Here is a 21,238-nt window from a genome sequence, read left to right on the forward strand (position 1 = left end):
AGCCGGAATCGTCATCGCCAACAGCGAGCAGAGCACATCGCCACTTGACGACAGGAGCTGACACATTGTTTGGGAAAACAACAACGTGACTTTTAGATTCATCAATACAAATCTAAATTGCAACCCTCTACTATACAACGCAACCGCGGACGCAATCAAAAGTAACATTTGTAAGGAACTATCAATAAAGTTAAAGCGTTCATTTTGACATTCTTTGTTGCCGATGTTAGCCACCCAAGCAGCTAATGCGTCCTGTGGCTAATTTGTGTTTGCTATTATATCTAACCGATAACAAAATAAAATGAGTACCACTAAGGCGACTACGGCCGTATTTGTTAAACTGTGATATTAGTATTAACAAATTTAACGCATACTGTAAGTGTTAAAATGCTGCCCAGTAGAAGTAGGCGTTGTCTTTTTACTCCATTGCGTCAAATGGAGACAGTCAATGGTGACCAAAATGTACTGGTAGTTCTGTTTGATTTGCTATAAAGTCTTACAATTGTCTAGATTTATCAATTCCCCCTTCTATATTTTTAAACAGCATCAGTGTCAGAGAAGATGGATGGTTCAGTAAAGGTTATTACCAATCCCACTGTCAATGTGCGCCTTACGACCACCATATCCTCCTTTGAGGTGAACCGAAGGTTCGATCGAGGCATCACCATCGCAGAACTGAAGGTAAGCCAATTTCTGTAAATATGCATCAAATTATTTGTCATCCAAAAACATCCTCAACTGGGTGTAGAGATGCTCATTATTTTTTTTCTATGAATAAGGGCAAACTGGAGATGGTGGTGGGTGCTCTTGCCTCCAGCATGGACCTGGAGTTGTTCAGCACGTCGGACCAATTGTTGCAGAAGATGGACAACGACAACGCTTTACTGGGCTCTTATCCTGTGGATGACAATTGCAGAATACATGTACTGTGCTTTGGTTCCAGTGATGATTAAGAGAAGGTGAAAACTGGGTAGAGTGAGCATTTATTTCTCTATCTGGTTTTCCTCTTCAGGTTATTGATCGAAGTGGGGGTCAGTTGGGAGAGTTTAGCGATGTCACCCAAGTGGAGAAATTTGCTCTGTCAGATGACGCTTATGAACAGAGAGCAGGTAAATCAGCTTAAAACCACGTCATAGCTTCACCTATAGCCTGTTTTCAAACCATCAACCAAAATTAATACATCAGAGCTATAACAGATTATCAAGGGTTTGTTCTCTCCGTTTTAGAGTCGGCAAGATCCTTCATGAAGAAGCAGTCCCTCGGCCGTTACAATGAGGAGGAGATGGCCAAGAAGAAAGCCGAGAGCATCGCGAAGGAGAAGGAACAGAAAGCGGCCGCTGAAGCCATTTCTGTGGGCAGCCGATGCCAAGTCCAAATCCCTGGGCAGCCCACAAAGCTTGGCACGGTCATGTATGTTGGTAAGGCCAAGTGTATACGTGAAGACCTGGGAAGTCATACAGCCGATTATCTTTTGTCACATTCAAATTTTTTGCTGATTATTGTCACAGGCACCACTGATTTCAAGCCAGGCTATTGGGTGGGTGTCAAGTACGACGAGCCGTTGGGGAAGCACGATGGCAGGTGAAAGCGCCGTTCCGCACACGTTCAACACGCCGGATGATTATTTTTTTGACTCGTTTCTAATTGTCTTCTTTTGTCACAGTTGCAACGGGAAGCGCTACTTTGAGTGTGAGAAGAACTACGGAGCATTCGTGAAGCCACTGAACGTGACTGTGGGAGACTTTCCAGAGGAGGATTATGGTTTAGATGAGATGTAGAACTGCGAGGTGTGAGAGATGATGGAAGGACGTTGGCAAGAATTCGTTTTCTCCGCTTGGCTTTAACAAAAGGCATGAACAGCAAATAGATGACATTGAATTAACTGGGTTTGTTTTTAGCTTGAAGTTTCCCATAGTCTTGCCAATGCAGTAGAAATAACAAAAGCCGATACTGCATCATCTCGGTTATGCAGGATTTGGTTGAGCATGGGATTTTTTTTTTTTTTTACATTACTCCCTTGTGTGTTTCCGATGTACCTGTTGAATCGCATCATTTCAAAAAATATCCCATCTTCTCCCTTGCCTCATGCCAGCGTGTATGAAATATGTATTCTGTATTCATACTATGTGTGTGTACCATAGGAAGATATTTGTTTCCAAACAATTTGTTTGTGTTAAGCAATCAACATCATGCCTCCATGTAGATACATTAAGTATTTCCTCTTATTTTTATATTAATGAATTCCTCTCATTGAAAATGTTTGCACTATCAACGTGTGTTGTGTTTTTATTGAAATCCTGCAATGGAAATCTGAAATTTAACTGAAGAATAAGCAAGAATTAATGATAGGGTGCTAGAAAGCAATTACATAAAAAAATGAACACATTTATGATGTAAGCCAAAACAGTCTTGTATGCACAAATACGGTCAAAGCAAATAAAAAGACGTCATAAATACGTAATATGCACTGTCATTATTTTTATAGATACGTATTTCTTTGGCCTCGCCCACCACGCCGGTGATGATTCTCTCGCGAGATTTCCCCCCGACGTAGCAGCGTGCTTGTGTGCGCGACAGAGACAAGGAAAGATGGCGACGCAGGAGAGCCAAGCGACTAAAGCAGCCGTCAGCAATGGCGAGGTAAAATCAGAGACCCCGCCTTGACATATGCGTTCCATTTCTTCTTTTCACTGACAGAAGGACCGCTTTTGCCTAACAACGTCGAGTGTCACGCCGCGGCCGTTTAAAGCGGCCGGGTGACGTTTGTCAGAGCCGGTTGCTTTCAAAACGCGCCCCCCCATTACCCCCCCCCCTCCTTCCTCCGGTGCTCTTGCTGACAAATTTACGCTGTTGGCGTGCAGGACGAGTGATCCCAATGGATAGATTTTGCCTGGAAAGGCCACTAAGCTCATGGCTAACTATCTCCCCGGTGTCAGCTAGCTACCACAAGGCCTCGGGACTAGGGAACCACGCAGCCTCGGGACGGTCCGCATACGTCACCTTATCAAAGCATCGTTCACTTGTTACAAATGGGCTAAATCCTTATTTGTCATTGTGGTCGTCTTCTGATTTGGGCGTTTTGAAAAAATACTGTTTTTGGACATCATCTGCTTGATAGGTTGGATCTCAGTCCGTTTCAACTAGATTGCCTTAGGGAAACTAAACTAGGATAAGAGGAAAAAGTAGTAAATAAAAACAAACATCACATTTGGGGTTAGCAATTAAAAAAAACATTGGCTATGTCCCTCCTAATATTACGATTGGAATTTAATATGAAATGTATTTTTCAAGGTGCTCTTCCCATGCATCTGCACAAATTGAATTTTGTCAATTATTAGTGGCTTAAATAAAACTAAATATTTTTAAAGGACGTCTTGGTTAAAGTAGCTTTGGCACAATGTCAATTCATGGTGAACTGGGTTAATATCCACATTTAGAATCAAAGATCCGCTAGCTAGTTATGACTAGCGTTGCCCTGACTGAAAGGACCATTTCAGCTAATTAAATTAAAAAAAACGAGTCAGCCTAGAGGCAAAACTTGTGTCTGGTCTATTCTGCCCTCCAATTAAATCTTGGATTCTCCCTGCTGATACAATATCATGAACAGAACAAATTAGAGCATTCAATTTTGACACTGTTGTTAATTTAGTTTGATGATTCCACTTACTACTTAAAAATGTGTTTTGTACTAGATCAGTTGAAAACATTCGCTGTTCGTTTAAGGAACTTATCGATGCGTCATCCCCCCGCCCCCCCCCCCCCCCCCCCCCGTAATGTAATCAATTAAACCAGTGTTTCCCTTCATTTAAAATATCACAACCATGCCAGAATAGAAAAAATCCATGAAGTGGATTTAAAACATTACAAGAGCACCACTTCTCAACAAGTGGTTAATTTTTAATCCTTACACAACTTTTGGAAATTTATTGTCTTGGTTGAACTCCCATAAATAACCACTGTGTGTGCGGGCGCTTGTTCCGAAGCCCGCTAGCGATATGTCTCATTCATGCCTCGGGTGTAAAACAAAATCCCTTTAGCGCCACTTCAGGGCCGTAAAATGTTGCGCGTGAAGAATTGGTGACTTATTTCTTTCCATACCTTAAAACACTCACTCCACTCCGGCTTATAATTTACTTGTTGCACCTAACCGCCATGTCATGTCTCCCCACTGGCTGGAAGCAAACTCTTTTGTCTCTAATGTGTTGAAAACAAAGGGGAAGATTAAACGTTTAGATAGCGAACGGGTCCCATGACTTTGCTTGCGCTTGTCTATTGTGTCATTTGAATAGAAAAGTGGCCTTGTTTGTGTTGGTGGACAGTTCCGTTTTCTTTTACAGCACTGAAGGGTGGAATGTGTTGTTTCACAGACAAACTTTGAGATTTTGATTGAATGATTACATGATTGTTTATTGTATAGCCCATAGGAGTGTACCTGGATACAATGGGTACCATATTATTAGGCACGGGCCGACGTTAGATTCCGATGGGGGCTTAGGAAAATGCACATTGGGCCGACATTGAATTCTGATTAATGCACATTAATCAGAGCAAAAAGTGTGTTTGTGCTGTTTTTTTTTTTTTTTAAATCCGTGCGGAACTGCTCACCCTCTCTTTTTTTTTTTTTTTTTTTTTTGTGATGCAGGTTAGCAGTAATGGAAGTGCTGCGACAACAGACGACCAGATTGTGCAGACGACCGAAAATGCGCAGGACCCCCAGCAGCAGCAACAACAACAACAACAAGCAGCACCTAATGCCTGGCAGGTCATTAAAGGAGTGCTCTTCAGGTGCATACTGTTTTTTTTCTTTTCTGTGATTTATATCAATTGCATTCCTATTGATGGAAGAGTATTTTCTCATTCCTGCGCTAAGCCGTGTGAAATGATGTACTTGTAGAATTTTTATCATATGGGCCATCAGTAGCTGGTTCCGTCGAGGTCCGTCCACTCCAGACCCCAACACAGCGGCTGGAGCACCCAGAGTACCCAGCAGGAACCTTTTCACTAAGGACACCCTCATGGTATTATTAATCATCATTTATAAAATTTCATTTTAGATCTCCTTGTCACTTGCATTTGAGCAGCAAAAAGTCAACCCCCCGCCCGTCGTCCCCTGTCCATCTCTTATTTTCTCGTCATGCCTGCAGGACCTGTATGTTTACATCTCTCAAGACGAGGTGTTCACCGACTTCAACAACACCGATTCGCTCTTCTGGTTCCACCGCGACCTCGTCTACGGAGACTGGTCCACAGGGGGCGAAGGGGACGGCTGCTATGAGCACTCTAAGGAGATGGCTATCCCCGAGGTGAGACCATCGGAGGCGGGATCAGGTGGAACGGTGTTTACAGTGGAAATGAGCAGACACCATGTGACATTTAATGAAATCTTGTGTCGACTTGTAGGCGTTGCAGCAAAACGGCTCCCTCTATATTCACGTCTATTTCACCAAGAGTGGACTGCACCCGGACCCAAAGCGCAAAGGGCAGTATCGCAGACTGGCCACTGTTCACGCCTCGCGAAGTAAGCGTGTCATGTCATCAAATTTCAAACGCGCAATTTCTGTGTGGTTTAAGGAAATCGTTTTGGTTTTTCAGTGCTCAACAAATTCAAGCGGAGGAAGTTTATGAAGACCAAGAATCTACTCACAGGGGAGACGGAAGCAGATCCAGAGATGATCAAGGTGAGTCTACGGACAAAGCTTCCGTTCTTCATTCAAAATATGAAGTACGGTTTTATCCCAACATGCTACGCAAACTTCATAAGCAAATACAATCGGGCTACTTCATTATCAAATTCAATTTTAAAGTAGATGGCAGTAATGTAAACGCTCACTTGAGAGTAAAGCCAAAGCACTTCAATTAACACCGTCCTGTCCAGCATTCTTGACACGTACGCAATTTAATCTTCTCTCAGCGGGCAGAGAGCCACGGTCCAGTGGAAATCATCTCTCACTGGCACCCCAACCTCACCATCAACATGGTGGATGACCACACGGCCTGGGTTAAAGGCTCCGTCCCACCCCCGCTGGACCAGCGTACGTTTCTCCACTAAAACACGAGAACATTTTGAGATGACGTCCGATCTGTATCACCACATTCCTCTTCCACTTTTTCCCCACCAGATGTAAAGTTTGATGCGGTGAGCGGCGACTACTACCCGATAGTGTACTTCAATGACTACTGGAACCTTCAGAAGGACTACTACCCCATTAATGATACCTTGAGCACACTGCCACTACGCCTCAACTACTGCCCGCTGTCGTTATGGCGCTGGCAGCTCTACGCTGCCCAGAACGCTCGCTCACTGTGGAACTTCCTGCCTGAGGACACCTATGAGCAGTCTGATGAGGATCAGGACTCTGTCAAGGTTGGGCGGAGATGGAAAAAAAGAAAAATCTCATTTCAAAATATTTGCTGCTAATATAGTGTGTTTGATCTGGTTTTCAATGGAATGACATTTGGATACAAACAAAACACCGGCGGAGCTAGAGGGGGGCCGCGGGGGGCACTGAAATATTCTTGAAATATGCCCCCAGGAATTGTTTTCCAAATTTCCCCCTGTTCCATCATCTGTAACAAGTATAATGTATATTAGCATTTTCTGAAGAATGTTTGGCAAAATATTTTTTTTTATTTTGCAGACTCCCTGAAATACGCATTAGTGTACCATATGAACATTTTATATTTTTATTTAATTTATGATAAAACAATATATACTGCACTTAATTTTTTTTTTTCCATTTCTTATTTTAATTGATTTTTTTTTATATAATTTTTTTTTAAAGGTGGCCCTACTGGAAACCAATCCCTACCTCCTCGGACTCACTATAGTGGTCTCCATCGTGCATAGCATCTTCGAGTTTCTGGCCTTTAAGAACGGTAAACTCGCCACAACAATTCACCCTGTACGTATGGTTTTACGCTTCCTTCACGCTTTTCCTCCACTCTTTCCTTCCCAAGACATCCAATTCTGGAACAGCAGACAGTCTTTAGAAGGCCTCTCTGTGCGCTCCATCATTTTCGGAGTGTTCCAGTCACTGGTGGTGCTCCTCTACATTCTCGACAACGAGACCAACTTTGTGGTGCAGGTCAGCGTCTTCATCGGCCTTCTTATCGACCTCTGGAAAATCACCAAGGTCATGGATGTCAAAGTAAGTCAACCCACACTCATATTTTTTTTTTCTTTTAATGAATGCAGCCATTTTCTATATCAATGCTTGTTTCTTTTTCTTTCCATAGTTGGACAAAGAGAATAAAATCGCAGGACTATTCCCGAGACTCGTGTTCAAAGACAAGTCCACATATGTGCAGTCTTCGACCAAAATCTACGATGACGTGAGTCGAGACGACTTTTCTTTTTGAGGATGCTGTGCGGGGTTGTTTGTGACCCGGTTCTTCTGGTTCTGCACTCAGATGGCCTTCAAGTACTTGTCATGGCTGCTTTACCCTCTGTTTGGCTGCTACGCCATCTACAGCTTATTGTATGTGGAGCATAAAGGCTGGTACTCATGGGTACTAAGCATGCTCTACGGCTTCTTGCTAACCTTTGGTAAGTAAGCTGACGGTGTCGATTTGAGCTTTGCCGTGGGCACATATGAAATGAGAAACGAGTAAAAGAACACATCTCCTTCTCCGTGTATTTAGGCTTCATCACAATGACGCCGCAGCTATTCATCAACTACAAAATGAAATCAGTGGCCCACCTCCCATGGAGGATGCTCACGTACAAGGCGCTGAATACATTCATCGATGACTTATTTGCCTTTGTCATCAAGATGCCCATGATGTACAGGATAGGATGTCTCAGAGACGGTAAAATTTGGGGAAGGGGGGGGGATTGGTGATCCGTTTGAAATGTGGATTGCCACTACATAGGTAAAATGCGTTAACACGGTTGTCCTTTCTGCAGACGTGGTCTTTTTCATCTACCTGTATCAACGCTGGATATATCGAGTGGACCCCAACAGGGTCAACGAGTACGGCACCAGCGGAGTGGATCAACCGCAGCAGAATAACACAGCAGCAGCAGCAGATGATGCCCAGGTGGCAGCCATCACAGACAAACCAGACAGGGAGAAAAAGAACGAATAAGCAAGACATTGACGCCCTCCCCACACGTTCGGTTTCCCTGGCTTTCGGGGCAAAGAGGACTTGTGAAAATTCGGCAGATGGGGTCGGCTGTCAAGGACAAAAGAGAAGAAAAAAAAAAAAATGCAGTTCAACTGTACTCTCTGATTCCTCTATGGATCCACAGAGAATCATCTTCATTGTAGACTTGGTAAATTTTATTTTTTCTTCCCCACCCGCTCGTTTTACAGTTCAAGTGAAGTAAAACAAAACGTGATGTATTCTGTTTGATTTTGGGAGGGTACATTGTCTTGGAATTGAGGATGGCGGAGTTTTTTTTTTGTATACATGGAAGAAAAAAAGCCAAGTGAAGCATTTCTTCTTTGTGTAAATCCCATGTGAATCTAATTTTCATTCCACGTGAGAATTGTTGTTGGAGGGAAAACTGGAAAATCACCTTGGGATGATGCCAATGGGACATCGACAAGACCTTGACTACGACCTTTAATTTTAAACAAATTGTTCATGTTCTAAACTGGAACAGAAAAAAAAAAAAAAAAAAACAGCCTTGTTGGTATTAATATAAATATAAATATTGTCAATGAGTTTTCTTTTTCCATCATCGACTCATTCTTTTACGTCCTCAATGTGTACAGAATTCCAGCTTGTTAATGAGTGCCAATGTCCAAAGTGTCTAGCAATATTTAATTTCCAAATCAAACTCCGGTAACACTCCTCTTGCTGGGTCTTTCATGTTAACACTCCAAAGCAGTTCACATGCACGCACAATTGCTGTCCCTTGTTTTCATTGTGAGGGCTGTGTGTGAATCTCTGGCAAAACAAGGTTCCATGCTGCTACATAATGAATTTTGAGTATTCATGTTTATAGTAAAACATAAGTGTGATTGAAAATGTCTACGCAAAGACCTTTATTTTCTCAACTCACTGCGCCAAATACAAAAAAAAAAAGCATTGGACCCAGTTGTACATGAAGCTTACTTCCACTTTCACTTTTATTTTTAAGCGCTGATAACAAAATCACCTGCAGATGTCGCTTCATAATCACGATGGTGGCATTTTTATGTAGTGACGTATACAAATAAAAAACCCTAATCAAATCATGTGAATTAAATAATCTGTGACAACGTATCAACATTTTATAAACTTTTAAAGCGCTATGATTAGAAGTCCTGCCGAATGACAGTCGCGGAATGATGACGTCATATACAGAAATACATGTTTAATGTGTTAAACTACAGTAAAAGTAATTGGTCGAGAGAAAAAGTCGATAAAAGATGAGTTCACCCTTTAATGACGTTCGATGTTGTCAATTTGGAAACGTTTTACATCGTTGCTTTCTGGCTCAGCGCCGTCGATTTGGGAACCGTACTGTATTTTGGCAGAGGCTGCCGAATAGTTGGACGATGAGCCAAGTGACGTTTGGGGATTTCCAGTGCAGCCAGCAACCAATCGGCGGATAGCTGCTGCGGAAAGGAAACGCAAACACCGAAAGTTCTGCAAACAGACTCCTCGGGCCACCACTTTTCGTCGCCGTCACTCCTCACATGGCTTCGGGGGCGTTTGTAGCCACCTGAACACCTTTTGACTCGCGTGACGGAGGACCTTTATTGACAATAAAACGCCCCCATAGCGACTGTTTTGATGTTCTCTGCCGTTTGGAGACATGGACGTTTTTCGCTGCGCTCCCGGTAGGTGTCCTCTATAAAATTTGTCCATGTGTATCAAAGTGTGTGTTGATGGTTGGGAGATGACGTCATTGGCATACAATGTCTTTTTTTTTTTCTCCTCTTTATGCGACTCCCCCATTTGTCAACTTCCGAACACGTTAAGACTGTTTTTGTCTTTTCTTTTGTTCATCGATTCTTTATTTTTGTCCTGCAGAGAGAGGACTGTCCGATTTTGGTGAGTACATCACTCCATCTGCTCTGTTGTGGTTTGTCTGGAGGCTTGAGTGAGAAGTGAAAGTTAACCTGTCACCTCCGGTTGACCTGATACTGAGGATAACTTGAACAAGTGATTTTTTAATCATTACCCCAAGCGACACTTGAAAGAAATTTCCACCGAAAGTTAAAGGGAAAGCCCAATCCCAACATGTTCAGCCCACACAGTCTTTTGATTAATATCGTTTGTGGATTATTTTTGCTTAGTTCATATTTTGCAAACACAATAAAAGCATGACATCACTGATGTTTTGGTGTATGAACTGTTATACTACTTACTAAGGTCAGCCATCTTGTGGTGCCCCTCCTTCCACATACTAATTACTCTCTTATGCCTCAGACCTCATCCAGGAGATCATTACGGAGGACCACACAGGCATATCCCTCCCCAGACCGCCGCCGCCTCCTTCCGAGCTGCACGGCCAGAACCACAGGATGCACCGGCTTTGCTCTGCCTCCTCCCCGTCACCCTCTCAGCCGGTGCTGGTTTCCAGAGGCACCACGTGTCAGGTAAATTGGGATTGTTGTTTGTTGGAAGCTGCTTTCTTCCCTTACGCAGCATCCTAATGCACCTTGTGCCCATTCCATGATTTGATCAAAATGGCATATTTTGGGCTTTCATCTTCAAGAATGAATGATGGATATTGTTGAAAAGTGGATCGAATATATTTTCGGATCGTGTGGCATGACTGTACGCATTCATGTTGAATAGTGCCGCTGGGGCAGTTGAGCAAAGAAAAGCCCTTTTCATCCCAGTCCAGAGAATAAGGCTGTGATTAATGGCTGTAATGGTTTTGGTTTAATCGTATGAGTTTTTTATGTCATATCACATTAAATGCTTTGGCTTCATGGCTTTCATTATAATCTGGTGCATGACGTGAAGGTGATCAAAAAAAATGTGGCGGTAATGAGTTTCGAAAGATCTAAGTTGTGGTACACAGACATTAGAAGTTCATGTTCAAATGTTTCTTATATTTTGCCTGATGGCTGGCCACAGTGGAATGATTAAAAAAAAAAGGTCTCCCAAGTCGAGCAGAAGGCTCGAATAGATTGTGTTTAATTGTTGAAGTTCCTTTTTGACTTTGAGCCAAGCCCAATTATCAAAATGATTCCCACCCATTATGCCTTGCCATACTGGCATGCCGTGACAGACCATCAAGATTGCCGTCGGAGCAAATCCAATTTCACACAAGTTGTTTGATAATTGTGATTTATTTATTGAAACTATACTATCTTTATTCATGGATGGATATCAGTGGCGTAAAGTGACAGAAAAAAAAATTGTGACTAAATTGAGACAAGATTGTCCATATTTCAGGATTTATGCCTTTTGTCACCTATCAATTTTTTTTTGTTGTTGTTGTAAAATTGGTGCTGAAAAATATTCGAAGAACCTCGCAGGTATATCCCAGTAACAGCACTTTGCTAACTTGGCAGAAGTCATGTGATTTCTCGTGGATGATTCCACAGTTCCAAGCAGTCAGGCAGGTCTTACTGCAAACCACGCGGCTCAGCCAATATCGTAACACGTTACGTCACAGTAAACGAAACTCCATGGAAGGAATAGGAAAGCCGAACTGTAACCTGAGTCCTACTTTCATTTTGCCCGTCCTCTACTGGCCAAACCCACCCGATGGGGTGAAAGGTCACATTCTTGGCCGGGAGCTGCTCTTTCATTGGTCGTCGATTGTGAGCCGACTTCCTATTTCCTCTGGGCTGACGCCGCTCGGCTCTTTTATTTTTGTGTTTGTCGAATGCTTTACGCCAGCAACGGGAGCATGTTACCTCAGGCAAGATGATGGCACGTTGAGCGACCGGGTCTCCTTTACTATCTGCTGCTTCTCTTTGTTCCCTAGAGGTTGGCTCGCTTGAATATTTACCGCATGATGTCATATTAAGCGATCCCGTCCGTGGCTCACTTGTTTTTAGGTGCGTTTGATATCGTCTGAGTAATGGAAATTTGCTAACTATGCAAAAAAAAAAAAAAATATAGAGTTTTTCATGCTACTGAGCTTGTGGGTTTCACCGTCAGCTTTTTCAGACAGTTTTGTTTCTGTTTTCCTTTAGTCAAGCTGCAGCTTCACCCCACCTCTTCAGCAGCTCTGCTCGCCCCGAGACATGTCTCAATGCCCGCCTCCCCATCCTCAAGCCGGCTCCTCCCGCCACGGTCGCGGCCACCCGCACCCGCTAACCTCCAAGCCCTTCAGCGCTGCTAAGAGCCGGTCTGGGGTGGAGATGCTGGAGCGCAGTCTGGAGAGGCCCAAGCTGGTGGTGGTGGAGCAACCCAAAGAGCGAGGCATGAGGTTTCGCTATGAATGCGAAGGCCGCTCGGCCGGCAGCATCCTGGGCGCGTCCGGCAGTGAAAGCAACAAGACTCAGCCTGCCATAGAGGTATGGAGGATGTCACGGGTAATTTCATTCGGATGACAAATTGGGATTTTAGTCCTTTTAAACACACCTTGTGTTAACATGTTTGAGAAAATGGAGCCGGAAGTTTCAAAAGAAAACAACACTTTTTTTTTTTTTTAGATTCAAGGTTCCATCGAGCATTTGAAGAAGGTCAAGGTCACGGTTTCCCTAGTGACCAAAGACCCCCCACACCGGCCGCACCCACACTGCCTGGTGGGAAAAGACTGCCCGAAAGGATCGGGCATCTGCGTGGTATCGTTGAATCCTCACAGCAACCGACGCCACAGGTGCGGCTTTTAATCTCCAGACGTGTTGTCATTGTTCCACTTGATCGTTTTTCATGCTTGCGATTGGACAGCTTCACCAACCTGGGCATCCAGTGTGTGAGGAGGAAAGAACTTGACGTCTCATTGCAAAAGAGAAGAAGCCAGAATATTGACCCATTTTTAAGTAAGACACACACATGCACGCCTCTTTGTGTGTCATAATAATTTATTTATTTGTTCCTCTAGCTGGTCACTCCAAGGGCATCGAGGACATGGACATGAACGCCGTGCGTTTGTGTTTCCAGTGTGAGCTGGAATGGGAGGACGGCACGATGGACAGTCTCAGTCCCGTGGTGTCCAACCCCGTCTATGACAAAAGTATGCAATGCGTGACACACAATTTGAATTTTTGATTCTATTTTCCTGAATCACATCTGACGGCTGGCTTGATTTGCTTTTCCCTGTCAGAGGCGACCACGACATCCCAGTTGAAAATCAGCCAGCTGAACCAGTACACGGGACCCTGCACTGGCAAGACGGAGATCTACATGCTGTGTGACAAAGTGCAGAAAGGTACGGCCGGCCGGCCGGCCACGTCTCCGCTCGGCTAAAAATAAGCTTCACCGACTGGTTTTTCTGCGTGCAGATGATATCGAGATCATCTTCCGCCGCGGCTCTTGGAAGGCAAACGGCGAGTTTGCCCAGACGGACGTTCACCGGCAGATCGCCATCGTGTTCAAGACCCCGCCCTACCAGGACCAGGACATCGCCGAAGAAGTGGACGTCTGCGTCACCCTGCGCCGGCTGTCCGACCAGATGGAGAGCGAGCCGGTCACCTTCACGTACCTGCCATATAATCCAGGTCTTAAGTCCGTGCAACACGTGCAAACCTGACTGCAAGCATCTTCAACATATTGCTTTTATTATTGTAACACAGAAATAACCATTTAAGTTGTGCAAACACCTTGATGAGTGTTTTTGTGACCTTTTCCGCTGTCAGATCCATATGAGGTGAAGCGCAAGAGAAAGATCAAGTCAGACATGAACTTCCAAGACAAAGCCAACGTGACCGGTGAGTATCACGATATCCTTGCGACCTTTTGACCCCAGTTTTCACAATGTAGCAGGGTGCAATTTTTGTAGAACAAAAATTATACTTTTACATCACACTTCAAACCTCAATTGAATTGTAAAAAAAAAAAAAAAAAAAAAAAACATAACTACTGTTTGTTTTCAAAATGGTTCAGCTCTACTGTGTACCAATCACTTCTCATCTTTACTGGCAGCCGAGTGCGCAGCGGCACCGGAACAGACCTTCCACTTCGCTCACGCCATGTCATCAATGTGCTCGGCCCAGCCGGGGCCCGGACCTTCGGGGGACATGTGCTACACTGAGCCCCTGGATGCCAACATGGACAGTAAAGATATGGCCCTCCTCAACCAGCTGATGGAGATGCCCGCCTTTGTGGACTTATTTTCAGAATTACCCAGCATGCCTGACACCAGTCAGGCCCCCTTTCCCAACGTGGAACCCAACCAGAACCTCGGCCTGTACACACAGGACTTCTCTCATTACGCCGACTTGCAGTTCAACATGCTGGTCAATGGGAACTGGGAAATGCAGACCGAGCCGCCGGCCAGCCCGTCCAACGTGGTGCAAGTGAAGACCGAAGACGACCTATGAGGGCATGAGACTCCGGGTAATAGTCTGCACTGTAAATGTCACTTAAATAAACACCTTTCCATTTTGTTTCAGCTAACATCATATGAAATTAACTTACTGTAGTTAAGTAGTAAATTAAGTAGTGCTAGTCAATCATAAGGACTAGTTTTTGTTCTTGTGTATCAAAATAGAAAAAAATTATGAAAGCGTCAGTAGCCACAAAATGTACTCAAATACAAGTACTGCTATTTTTTAGAAATTGTTTTGAATAAACTTTTCTTTGTTTATACATGAAACAGTACAATTGGCTCGCCTAACAAATTATTCCATAGCTGTTTTTTTTTCCTGTTGTAGTTGTTACTACGTTTCATGCAGGTTTGTCCTTTTAAAGATTGATAAAGGTAAAGGTATATGAATTGTGGTCTAGATTTGATCTTAAATGTGTATTTTTTTTTCTCCCTCACACGAAAGCCATGTTACTTAAACTGCTCGCATTCTGAAGGCCTTGCTGGTCATGGCTATAATGAAAGGGAGCCGCTCAGCATTGCCAAATACCTGACTGTATATGTGTATAGTATTTGTTTGTTTTTATTGTTTATTTCATAAATTGTCATGTGCCTAAGTTTAGACTGAAAAATTCTGAACAGTTTTCTTGTCATTATTGATTCATGGGATAGTTCAAATTTCACTCTTCAAAGAAACTATACTGATAATCACAACAAAAAAAAGCCGTTGAAAATGAGAACCAAATGCAAAAATCGTTAGACGTGTTTATATGGTGAACGCAGGTGCGTGTCGGTGTGTATATTTATAGTGGCCACATTTTTTTCGGCGAGCTAGGTTTCAACACCCACGGGAGTCCCCACATTATTTTCAGGAAATCCCCGTAACACGAGTTTCTCTAGCCATCTCAAACACTGATGATTGACGTGAGCGCCATTTTGGTGACGTTTGTACAAATTAGTGTTGGCTCGATAGTAAACGATTTGTTCAAAAGAACGAATCTTTTCAGTGAACGTGAGTGAACGGATGACTTCCCTAATGAAGTGGCCTGTCATTAGGTACACCTGAAAATGTCGGTGTACCTAATAGAGTGTCCGAGTGACGTCACAGATCAAACAGCCAATCAGAAAGTGGGGGTGAGGGCGGGTGTGGCATTTTTCACTTTTATTTAAGCTTTGACCATGATTTTTCCCTAATAAAGTGGCCTGTTATTAGGTACCTCAAGATGGCGGTGTACCCAATGGAGTGTCCATGAATAACGTCAGAGATCAAACAGCCAATCAGAAAGTGGGGGTGAGGGCGGGTGTGGCACTTTTCACTTTCACTTAAACTTTTTCCCTAATGAAGTGATTAGGTACACCTGTGTCGGTGTGACGTCACAGATCAACCAGCCAATCAGAAAGTGGGGGGTTGTTTGGGTGTGGCACTTTTCACTTTCATTTAAATTTTGACCATGATTTTTCCCTAATGAAGTGGCCTGTGATTAGGTACACCTGAAAAGTGCGGTGTACCTAATGTAGTGTCCTTGTGACGTCACAGATCAACCAGCCAATCAGAAAGTGGGGGGTTGTTTGGGTGTGGCACTTTTCACTTTCATTTAAATTTTGACCATGATTTTTCCCTAATGAAGTGGCCTGTGATTAGGTACACCTGAAAATGGCGGTGTACCTAATGGAGTGTCCTTGTGACGTCACAGATCAACCAGCCAATCAGAAAGTGGGGGGTTGTTTGGGTGTGGCACTTTTCACTTTCATTTAAATTTTGACCATGATTTTTCCCTAATGAAGTGGCCTGTGATTAGGTACACCTGAAAAGTGCGGTGTACCTAATGTAGTGTCCTTGTGACGTCACAGATCAACCAGCCAATCAGAAAGTGGGGGGTTGTTTGGGTGTGGCACTTTTCACTTTCATTTAAATTTTGACCATGATTTTTCCCTAATGAAGTGGCCTGTGATTAGGTACACCTGAAAAGTGCGGTGTACCTAATGTAGTGTCCTTGTGACGTCACAGATCAACCAGCCAATCAGAAAGTGGGGGGTTGTTTGGGTGTGGCACTTTTCACTTTCATTTAAATTTTGACCATGATTTTTCCCTAATGAAGTGGCCTGTGATTAGGTACACCTGAAAAGTGCGGTGTACCTAATGTAGTGTCCTTGTGACGTCACAGATCAACCAGCCAATCAGAAAGTGGGGGGTTGTTTGGGTGTGGCACTTTTCACTTTCATTTAAATTTTGACCATGATTTTTCCCTAATGAAGTGGCCTGTGATTAGGTACACCTGAAAAGTGCGGTGTACCTAATGTAGTGTCCTTGTGACGTCACAGATCAACCAGCCAATCAGAAAGTGGGGGGTTGTTTGGGTGTGGCACTTTTCACTTTCATTTAAATTTTGACCATGATTTTTCCCTAATGAAGTGGCCTGTGATTAGGTACACCTGAAAATGGCGGTGTACCTAATGGAGTGTCCTTGTGACGTCACAGATCAACCAGCCAATCAGAAAGTGGGGGGTTGTTTGGGTGTGGCACTTTTCACTTTCATTTAAATTTTGACCATGATTTTTCCCTAATGAAGTGGCCTGTGATTAGGTACACCTGAAAAGTGCGGTGTACCTAATGTAGTGTCCTTGTGACGTCACAGATCAACCAGCCAATCAGAAAGTGGGGGGTTGTTTGGGTGTGGCACTTTTCACTTTCATTTAAATTTTGACCATGATTTTTCCCTAATGAAGTGGCCTGTGATTAGGTACACCTGAAAAGTGCGGTGTACCTAATGTAGTGTCCTTGTGACGTCACAGATCAACCAGCCAATCAGAAAGTGGGGGGTTGTTTGGGTGTGGCACTTTTCACTTTCATTTAAATTTTGACCATGATTTTTCCCTAATGAAGTGGCCTGTGATTAGGTACACCTGAAAAGTGCGGTGTACCTAATGTAGTGTCCTTGTGACGTCACAGATCAACCAGCCAATCAGAAAGTGGGGGGTTGTTTGGGTGTGGCACTTTTCACTTTCATTTAAATTTTGACCATGATTTTTCCCTAATGAAGTGGCCTGTGATTAGGTACACCTGAAAAGTGCGGTGTACCTAATGTAGTGTCCTTGTGACGTCACAGATCAACCAGCCAATCAGAAAGTGGGGGGTTGTTTGGGTGTGGCACTTTTCACTTTCATTTAAATTTTGACCATGATTTTTCCCTAATGAAGTGGCCTGTGATTAGGTACACCTGAAAAGTGCGGTGTACCTAATGTAGTGTCCTTGTGACGTCACAGATCAACCAGCCAATCAGAAAGTGGGGGGTTGTTTGGGTGTGGCACTTTTCACTTTCATTTAAATTTTGACCATGATTTTTCCCTAATGAAGTGGCCTGTGATTAGGTACACCTGAAAATGGCGGTGTACCTAATGGAGTGTCCTTGTGACGTCACAGATCAACCAGCCAATCAGAAAGTGGGGGGTTGTTTGGGTGTGGCACTTTTCACTTTCATTTAAATTTTGACCATGATTTTTCCCTAATGAAGTGGCCTGTGATTAGGTACACCTGAAAAGTGCGGTGTACCTAATGTAGTGTCCTTGTGACGTCACAGATCAACCAGCCAATCAGAAAGTGGGGGGTTGTTTGGGTGTGGCACTTTTCACTTTCATTTAAATTTTGACCATGATTTTTCCCTAATGAAGTGGCCTGTGATTAGGTACACCTGAAAAGTGCGGTGTACCTAATGTAGTGTCCTTGTGACGTCACAGATCAACCAGCCAATCAGAAAGTGGGGGGTTGTTTGGGTGTGGCACTTTTCACTTTCATTTAAATTTTGACCATGATTTTTCCCTAATGAAGTGGCCTGTGATTAGGTACACCTGAAAAGTGCGGTGTACCTAATGTAGTGTCCTTGTGACGTCACAGATCAACCAGCCAATCAGAAAGTGGGGGGTTGTTTGGGTGTGGCACTTTTCACTTTCATTTAAATTTTGACCATGATTTTTCCCTAATGAAGTGGCCTGTGATTAGGTACACCTGAAAATGGCGGTGTACCTAATGGAGTGTCCTTGTGACGTCACAGATCAACCAGCCAATCAGAAAGTGGGGGGTTGTTTGGGTGTGGCACTTTTCACTATCATTTAAATTTTGACCATGATTTTTCCCTAATGAAGTGGCCTGTGATTAGGTACACCTGAAAATGGCGGTGTACCTAATGGAGTGTCCTTGTGACGTCACAGATCAACCAGCCAATCAGAAAGTGGGGGGTTGTTTGGGTGTGGCACTTTTCACTTTCATTTAAATTTTGACCATGATTTTTCCCTAATGAAGTGGCCTGTCATTAGGTACACCTGAAAATGGCGGTGTACCTAATAGAGTGTCCGAGTGACGTCACAGATCAAACAGCCAATCAGAAAGTGGGGGTGAGGGCGGGTGTGGCACTTTCCACTTCCACTTAAGCTTTGACCCTGATTTTTCCCTAATGAAGTGGCCTGTCATTAGGTACACCTCATGGACACTTCACAAACTTCGGTGAACGATTCTTTTTATCAAATCTTTTGAGCAAACTGATTCTAATGATTCAGTTCACTTAAAACAACTGGAATGCACATCACTACTACAAATCAACTTCACAAGCCTGATTAGATGCGTACAAACGCCATCAAGAGGGAAATATTATCATTTTATTTTTTTTTAAGCCCAACTGTACATTATACTTTTTTTTTTTCTTTGAAAGCCTTACTGTACATATATTTATATTTACACAGAAACCCTTACTATGTATGGTAATAAAAAAAAAAAAAAAAGGCAGTCATTTTTCTTTCAAAAAAGCCTTACATGGTTGTTTGAAAAAAAGCCTTAAAATTCATGGTTATTTTTTTAAGAAAAAAAAGGCCTTTCTATAGACGGTCATTTTTTTTAGAAAAAAAAAGCCTTACAATACAAGGGCATTTTTTTACCAAAAAAAATAAAAATGAGCACACACACATACCAAACAAGAGTGGAGTTTTTTATTCGAGCTGTTAAAAGGTACATTTGTTGTATTTACACCAGTGTTGATCGTTCTTTCAACAATAAAAGAAAGCGGAAGTGAGATCAGTTGTAGTTCATGTTTCCTGCATGCCTTTTTAACGTGTTCTTCACTTGTTTTCCATGAGATGCGGCTCAGACAGTTTTTGCATGCGCAGCTCCTCTATCAACTTTTCTGCACACACTTTGAAGAGCGGCTCAGGCTCCTGGTGGACACACAAGCACATTCCATCAAACACATGTTCACTAACTAAAATGTTCACTTTGAAAATGTCAGTGTTACCTTGTGCTCCAGCTGCCTTTGCTTCTCCACAGCTTCTTCAAGAGTCAGACCCATCCACTCGGCCTCCTCCTCTGGGATCTCAAACTGCTGCTTAGCATGGCGACAAAACACAAATATATGTCATTTCTTGGACTTTCCCTTTTGTGCAGCCAGATCTCTTACCTTATATTTGTTGTACACCTTTTCTCTGGTTAATGGGTCATCTGGATACAACTGAGTGTCTTTGCAAGCCAGCCTCAGTAACATGGCTCTTTTCAGGTCCATGCCCACTTTAGAGTTCAGATCTTCCTTGGGCGTCTAACACAAACAGCAGACAAACACTGAAATCATGCTGTCCACTAGGGGGAGCTACTGTCCTTAAAAAGGAGTTCAGATCTTCAGCTTACTTTGAGGATGTAGAAGTCAAATCCAAAAGCGGCGTCGATGAGGTCCAAGGTGCGCGGCGTGACCGTGATGGTGAATTTGTGGTCCAAGATCTCGCTGTAAAGTTCTCTCTTCAAAAGCTGCGGCTTCCATATTTTCTGCAGACGAGTGGACATCTACGCAGAGGATGAAGTTCATTAAATTTAAAATAAATATAATACATTGAAAACGTCCTGGCACACACTCACTTTATCATTGTGGGCATATTTGAAGCCCGTTATCCAGCCCTCACACCCCCATAGGCCCTTCTGCGACTCGGGAGGGTAGTAGATGGGGATTGGGATGTCTTGCACTCGTTCTTTCTGCCCTGTCTTGGGGTTGAGTCGGTACTGGACCCCCAGGGGCTTCCAGTGAACTGGTGTGGGCTCCTTCGGCTCCAGAGACTTCAGGTAATGCTTGGGAAGCCGGGCATAGATGCCCTGTTTCAGTTTGAGGGCGTCCCAGATTTTAGGAGGGTACTTATGCAGAGGCATACTGGATCTTAAAGACATAAGGAGAGAGAGTTCATAATTAGGTTTACATTTTAAGTTTCACTAGGTTACATTTAATCTTTAAGTGGTGTAATTGGGACACAGTGTGTACTGCAGGACATTTTAAAATCATTATTTAAAGCAATTGTTCTTTATCCAAATTTGAGTACAGTTTCATAAATATTGTTACAGTTTAATGTTACAAATGTAATTTGTAAAATGTAATGAAAATCATGCAAGGAGTTTGAACCTGGACGACTCCACACTTCACGTAACTAGCATGTTAAACGTACCGCTGGGCGACAAGATTACTGATAAACTCATTAATGAAACACTATTTGACATCGTTAAGGAAACTATTAACCGAGTCTTACCAAGTGAAATCATAAAAATGTTAAATCCACAGAGACAAACGTGAAGCATGCAAGGACATCGTAGAGCCTTGTCTTATTTCCGCATTGCTCGACCACATGACACTAACAAAGATTATAATTGGCTGAAAGAAGTATTGATGTCGCTGGTGATTGGCTAACATTTAAAAGCTTTATCAGTGGGGATGTTCGCTGACAGAGGGGGCGACAAAATTGTAGTTCCGGGAAAACCGGACGCAGAACTGAAATACCAAGTACAACCTTTATCAAAAATAAATTAAATGACGCTTGTCAACTCTGTTCATTTGTAAAAGTAAGTATTTTTGC

At 43.1% G+C, this 21,238-nt stretch overlaps 4 protein-coding genes across 11 annotated transcripts; 3 read left to right on the forward strand and 1 right to left on the reverse strand.

Annotated features, from left to right (window-relative positions):
- Positions 1-2: 2 nt before the first annotated feature.
- Positions 3-2,461, forward strand: tbcb (tubulin folding cofactor B). 2 transcript variants are annotated; one of them, XM_085916251.1, is made up of 7 exons: positions 3-170; positions 545-681; positions 780-923; positions 1,013-1,109; positions 1,227-1,418; positions 1,509-1,581; positions 1,664-2,461. In XM_085916251.1, the coding sequence occupies exons 2-7, from the start codon at positions 562-564 to the stop codon at positions 1,776-1,778; spliced, it is 741 nt and encodes a 246-aa protein (XP_085772377.1). In that variant the 5' UTR covers positions 3-170; positions 545-561; the 3' UTR covers positions 1,779-2,461. The 2 variants fall into 2 exon arrangements, with proteins under 2 accessions (XP_085772377.1, XP_085772378.1); XM_085916252.1 differs by having other exon boundaries at positions 4-161.
- A 36-nt stretch (positions 2,462-2,497) lies between these two features.
- Positions 2,498-8,583, forward strand: clptm1 (CLPTM1 regulator of GABA type A receptor forward trafficking). Its single transcript, XM_085916621.1, has 14 exons — positions 2,498-2,640; positions 4,643-4,785; positions 4,895-5,018; positions 5,145-5,303; positions 5,401-5,518; positions 5,593-5,678; positions 5,912-6,032; positions 6,120-6,364; positions 6,783-6,876; positions 6,958-7,148; positions 7,237-7,332; positions 7,411-7,546; positions 7,642-7,809; positions 7,907-8,583. The coding sequence occupies exons 1-14, from the start codon at positions 2,590-2,592 to the stop codon at positions 8,086-8,088; spliced, it is 1,914 nt and encodes a 637-aa protein (XP_085772747.1). The 5' UTR covers positions 2,498-2,589; the 3' UTR covers positions 8,089-8,583.
- A 795-nt stretch (positions 8,584-9,378) lies between these two features.
- relb (RELB proto-oncogene, NF-kB subunit) lies at positions 9,379-15,014 on the forward strand. 6 transcript variants are annotated; one of them, XM_085916623.1, is made up of 11 exons: positions 9,379-9,773; positions 9,916-9,987; positions 10,366-10,535; positions 12,093-12,416; positions 12,555-12,721; positions 12,793-12,884; positions 12,947-13,078; positions 13,169-13,273; positions 13,347-13,562; positions 13,701-13,772; positions 13,948-15,014. In XM_085916623.1, exons 1-11 carry the CDS (start codon positions 9,749-9,751, stop codon positions 14,382-14,384), a joined length of 1,812 nt encoding a protein of 603 aa, XP_085772749.1. In that variant the 5' UTR covers positions 9,379-9,748; the 3' UTR covers positions 14,385-15,014. The 6 variants fall into 6 exon arrangements, with proteins under 6 accessions (XP_085772749.1, XP_085772751.1, XP_085772750.1 ...); XM_085916625.1 differs by having other exon boundaries at positions 9,380-9,773; positions 9,967-9,987; XM_085916624.1 differs by having other exon boundaries at positions 9,382-9,773; positions 13,987-15,013.
- Positions 15,015-19,323: 4,309 nt separating this feature from the next.
- Positions 19,324-21,046, reverse strand: mrpl28 (mitochondrial ribosomal protein L28). 2 transcript variants are annotated; one of them, XM_085916447.1, is made up of 6 exons: positions 20,915-21,046; positions 20,259-20,550; positions 20,034-20,186; positions 19,810-19,944; positions 19,648-19,734; positions 19,324-19,570 (listed from the first exon to the last, which is right to left on the reverse strand). In XM_085916447.1, the coding sequence occupies exons 2-6, from the start codon at positions 20,541-20,543 to the stop codon at positions 19,475-19,477; spliced, it is 756 nt and encodes a 251-aa protein (XP_085772573.1). In that variant the 5' UTR covers positions 20,544-20,550; positions 20,915-21,046; the 3' UTR covers positions 19,324-19,474. The 2 variants fall into 2 exon arrangements, with proteins under 2 accessions (XP_085772573.1, XP_085772572.1); XM_085916446.1 differs by having other exon boundaries at positions 19,648-19,737.
- Positions 21,047-21,238: the final 192 nt, after the last annotated feature.

The sequence above is a fragment of the Syngnathus leptorhynchus genome, chromosome 7, assembly GCF_054491065.1.
Source record: "Syngnathus leptorhynchus isolate UIUO chromosome 7, UIUO_Slep, whole genome shotgun sequence".
NCBI classification, from domain to species: Eukaryota; Metazoa; Chordata; class Actinopteri; order Syngnathiformes; family Syngnathidae; genus Syngnathus; species Syngnathus leptorhynchus.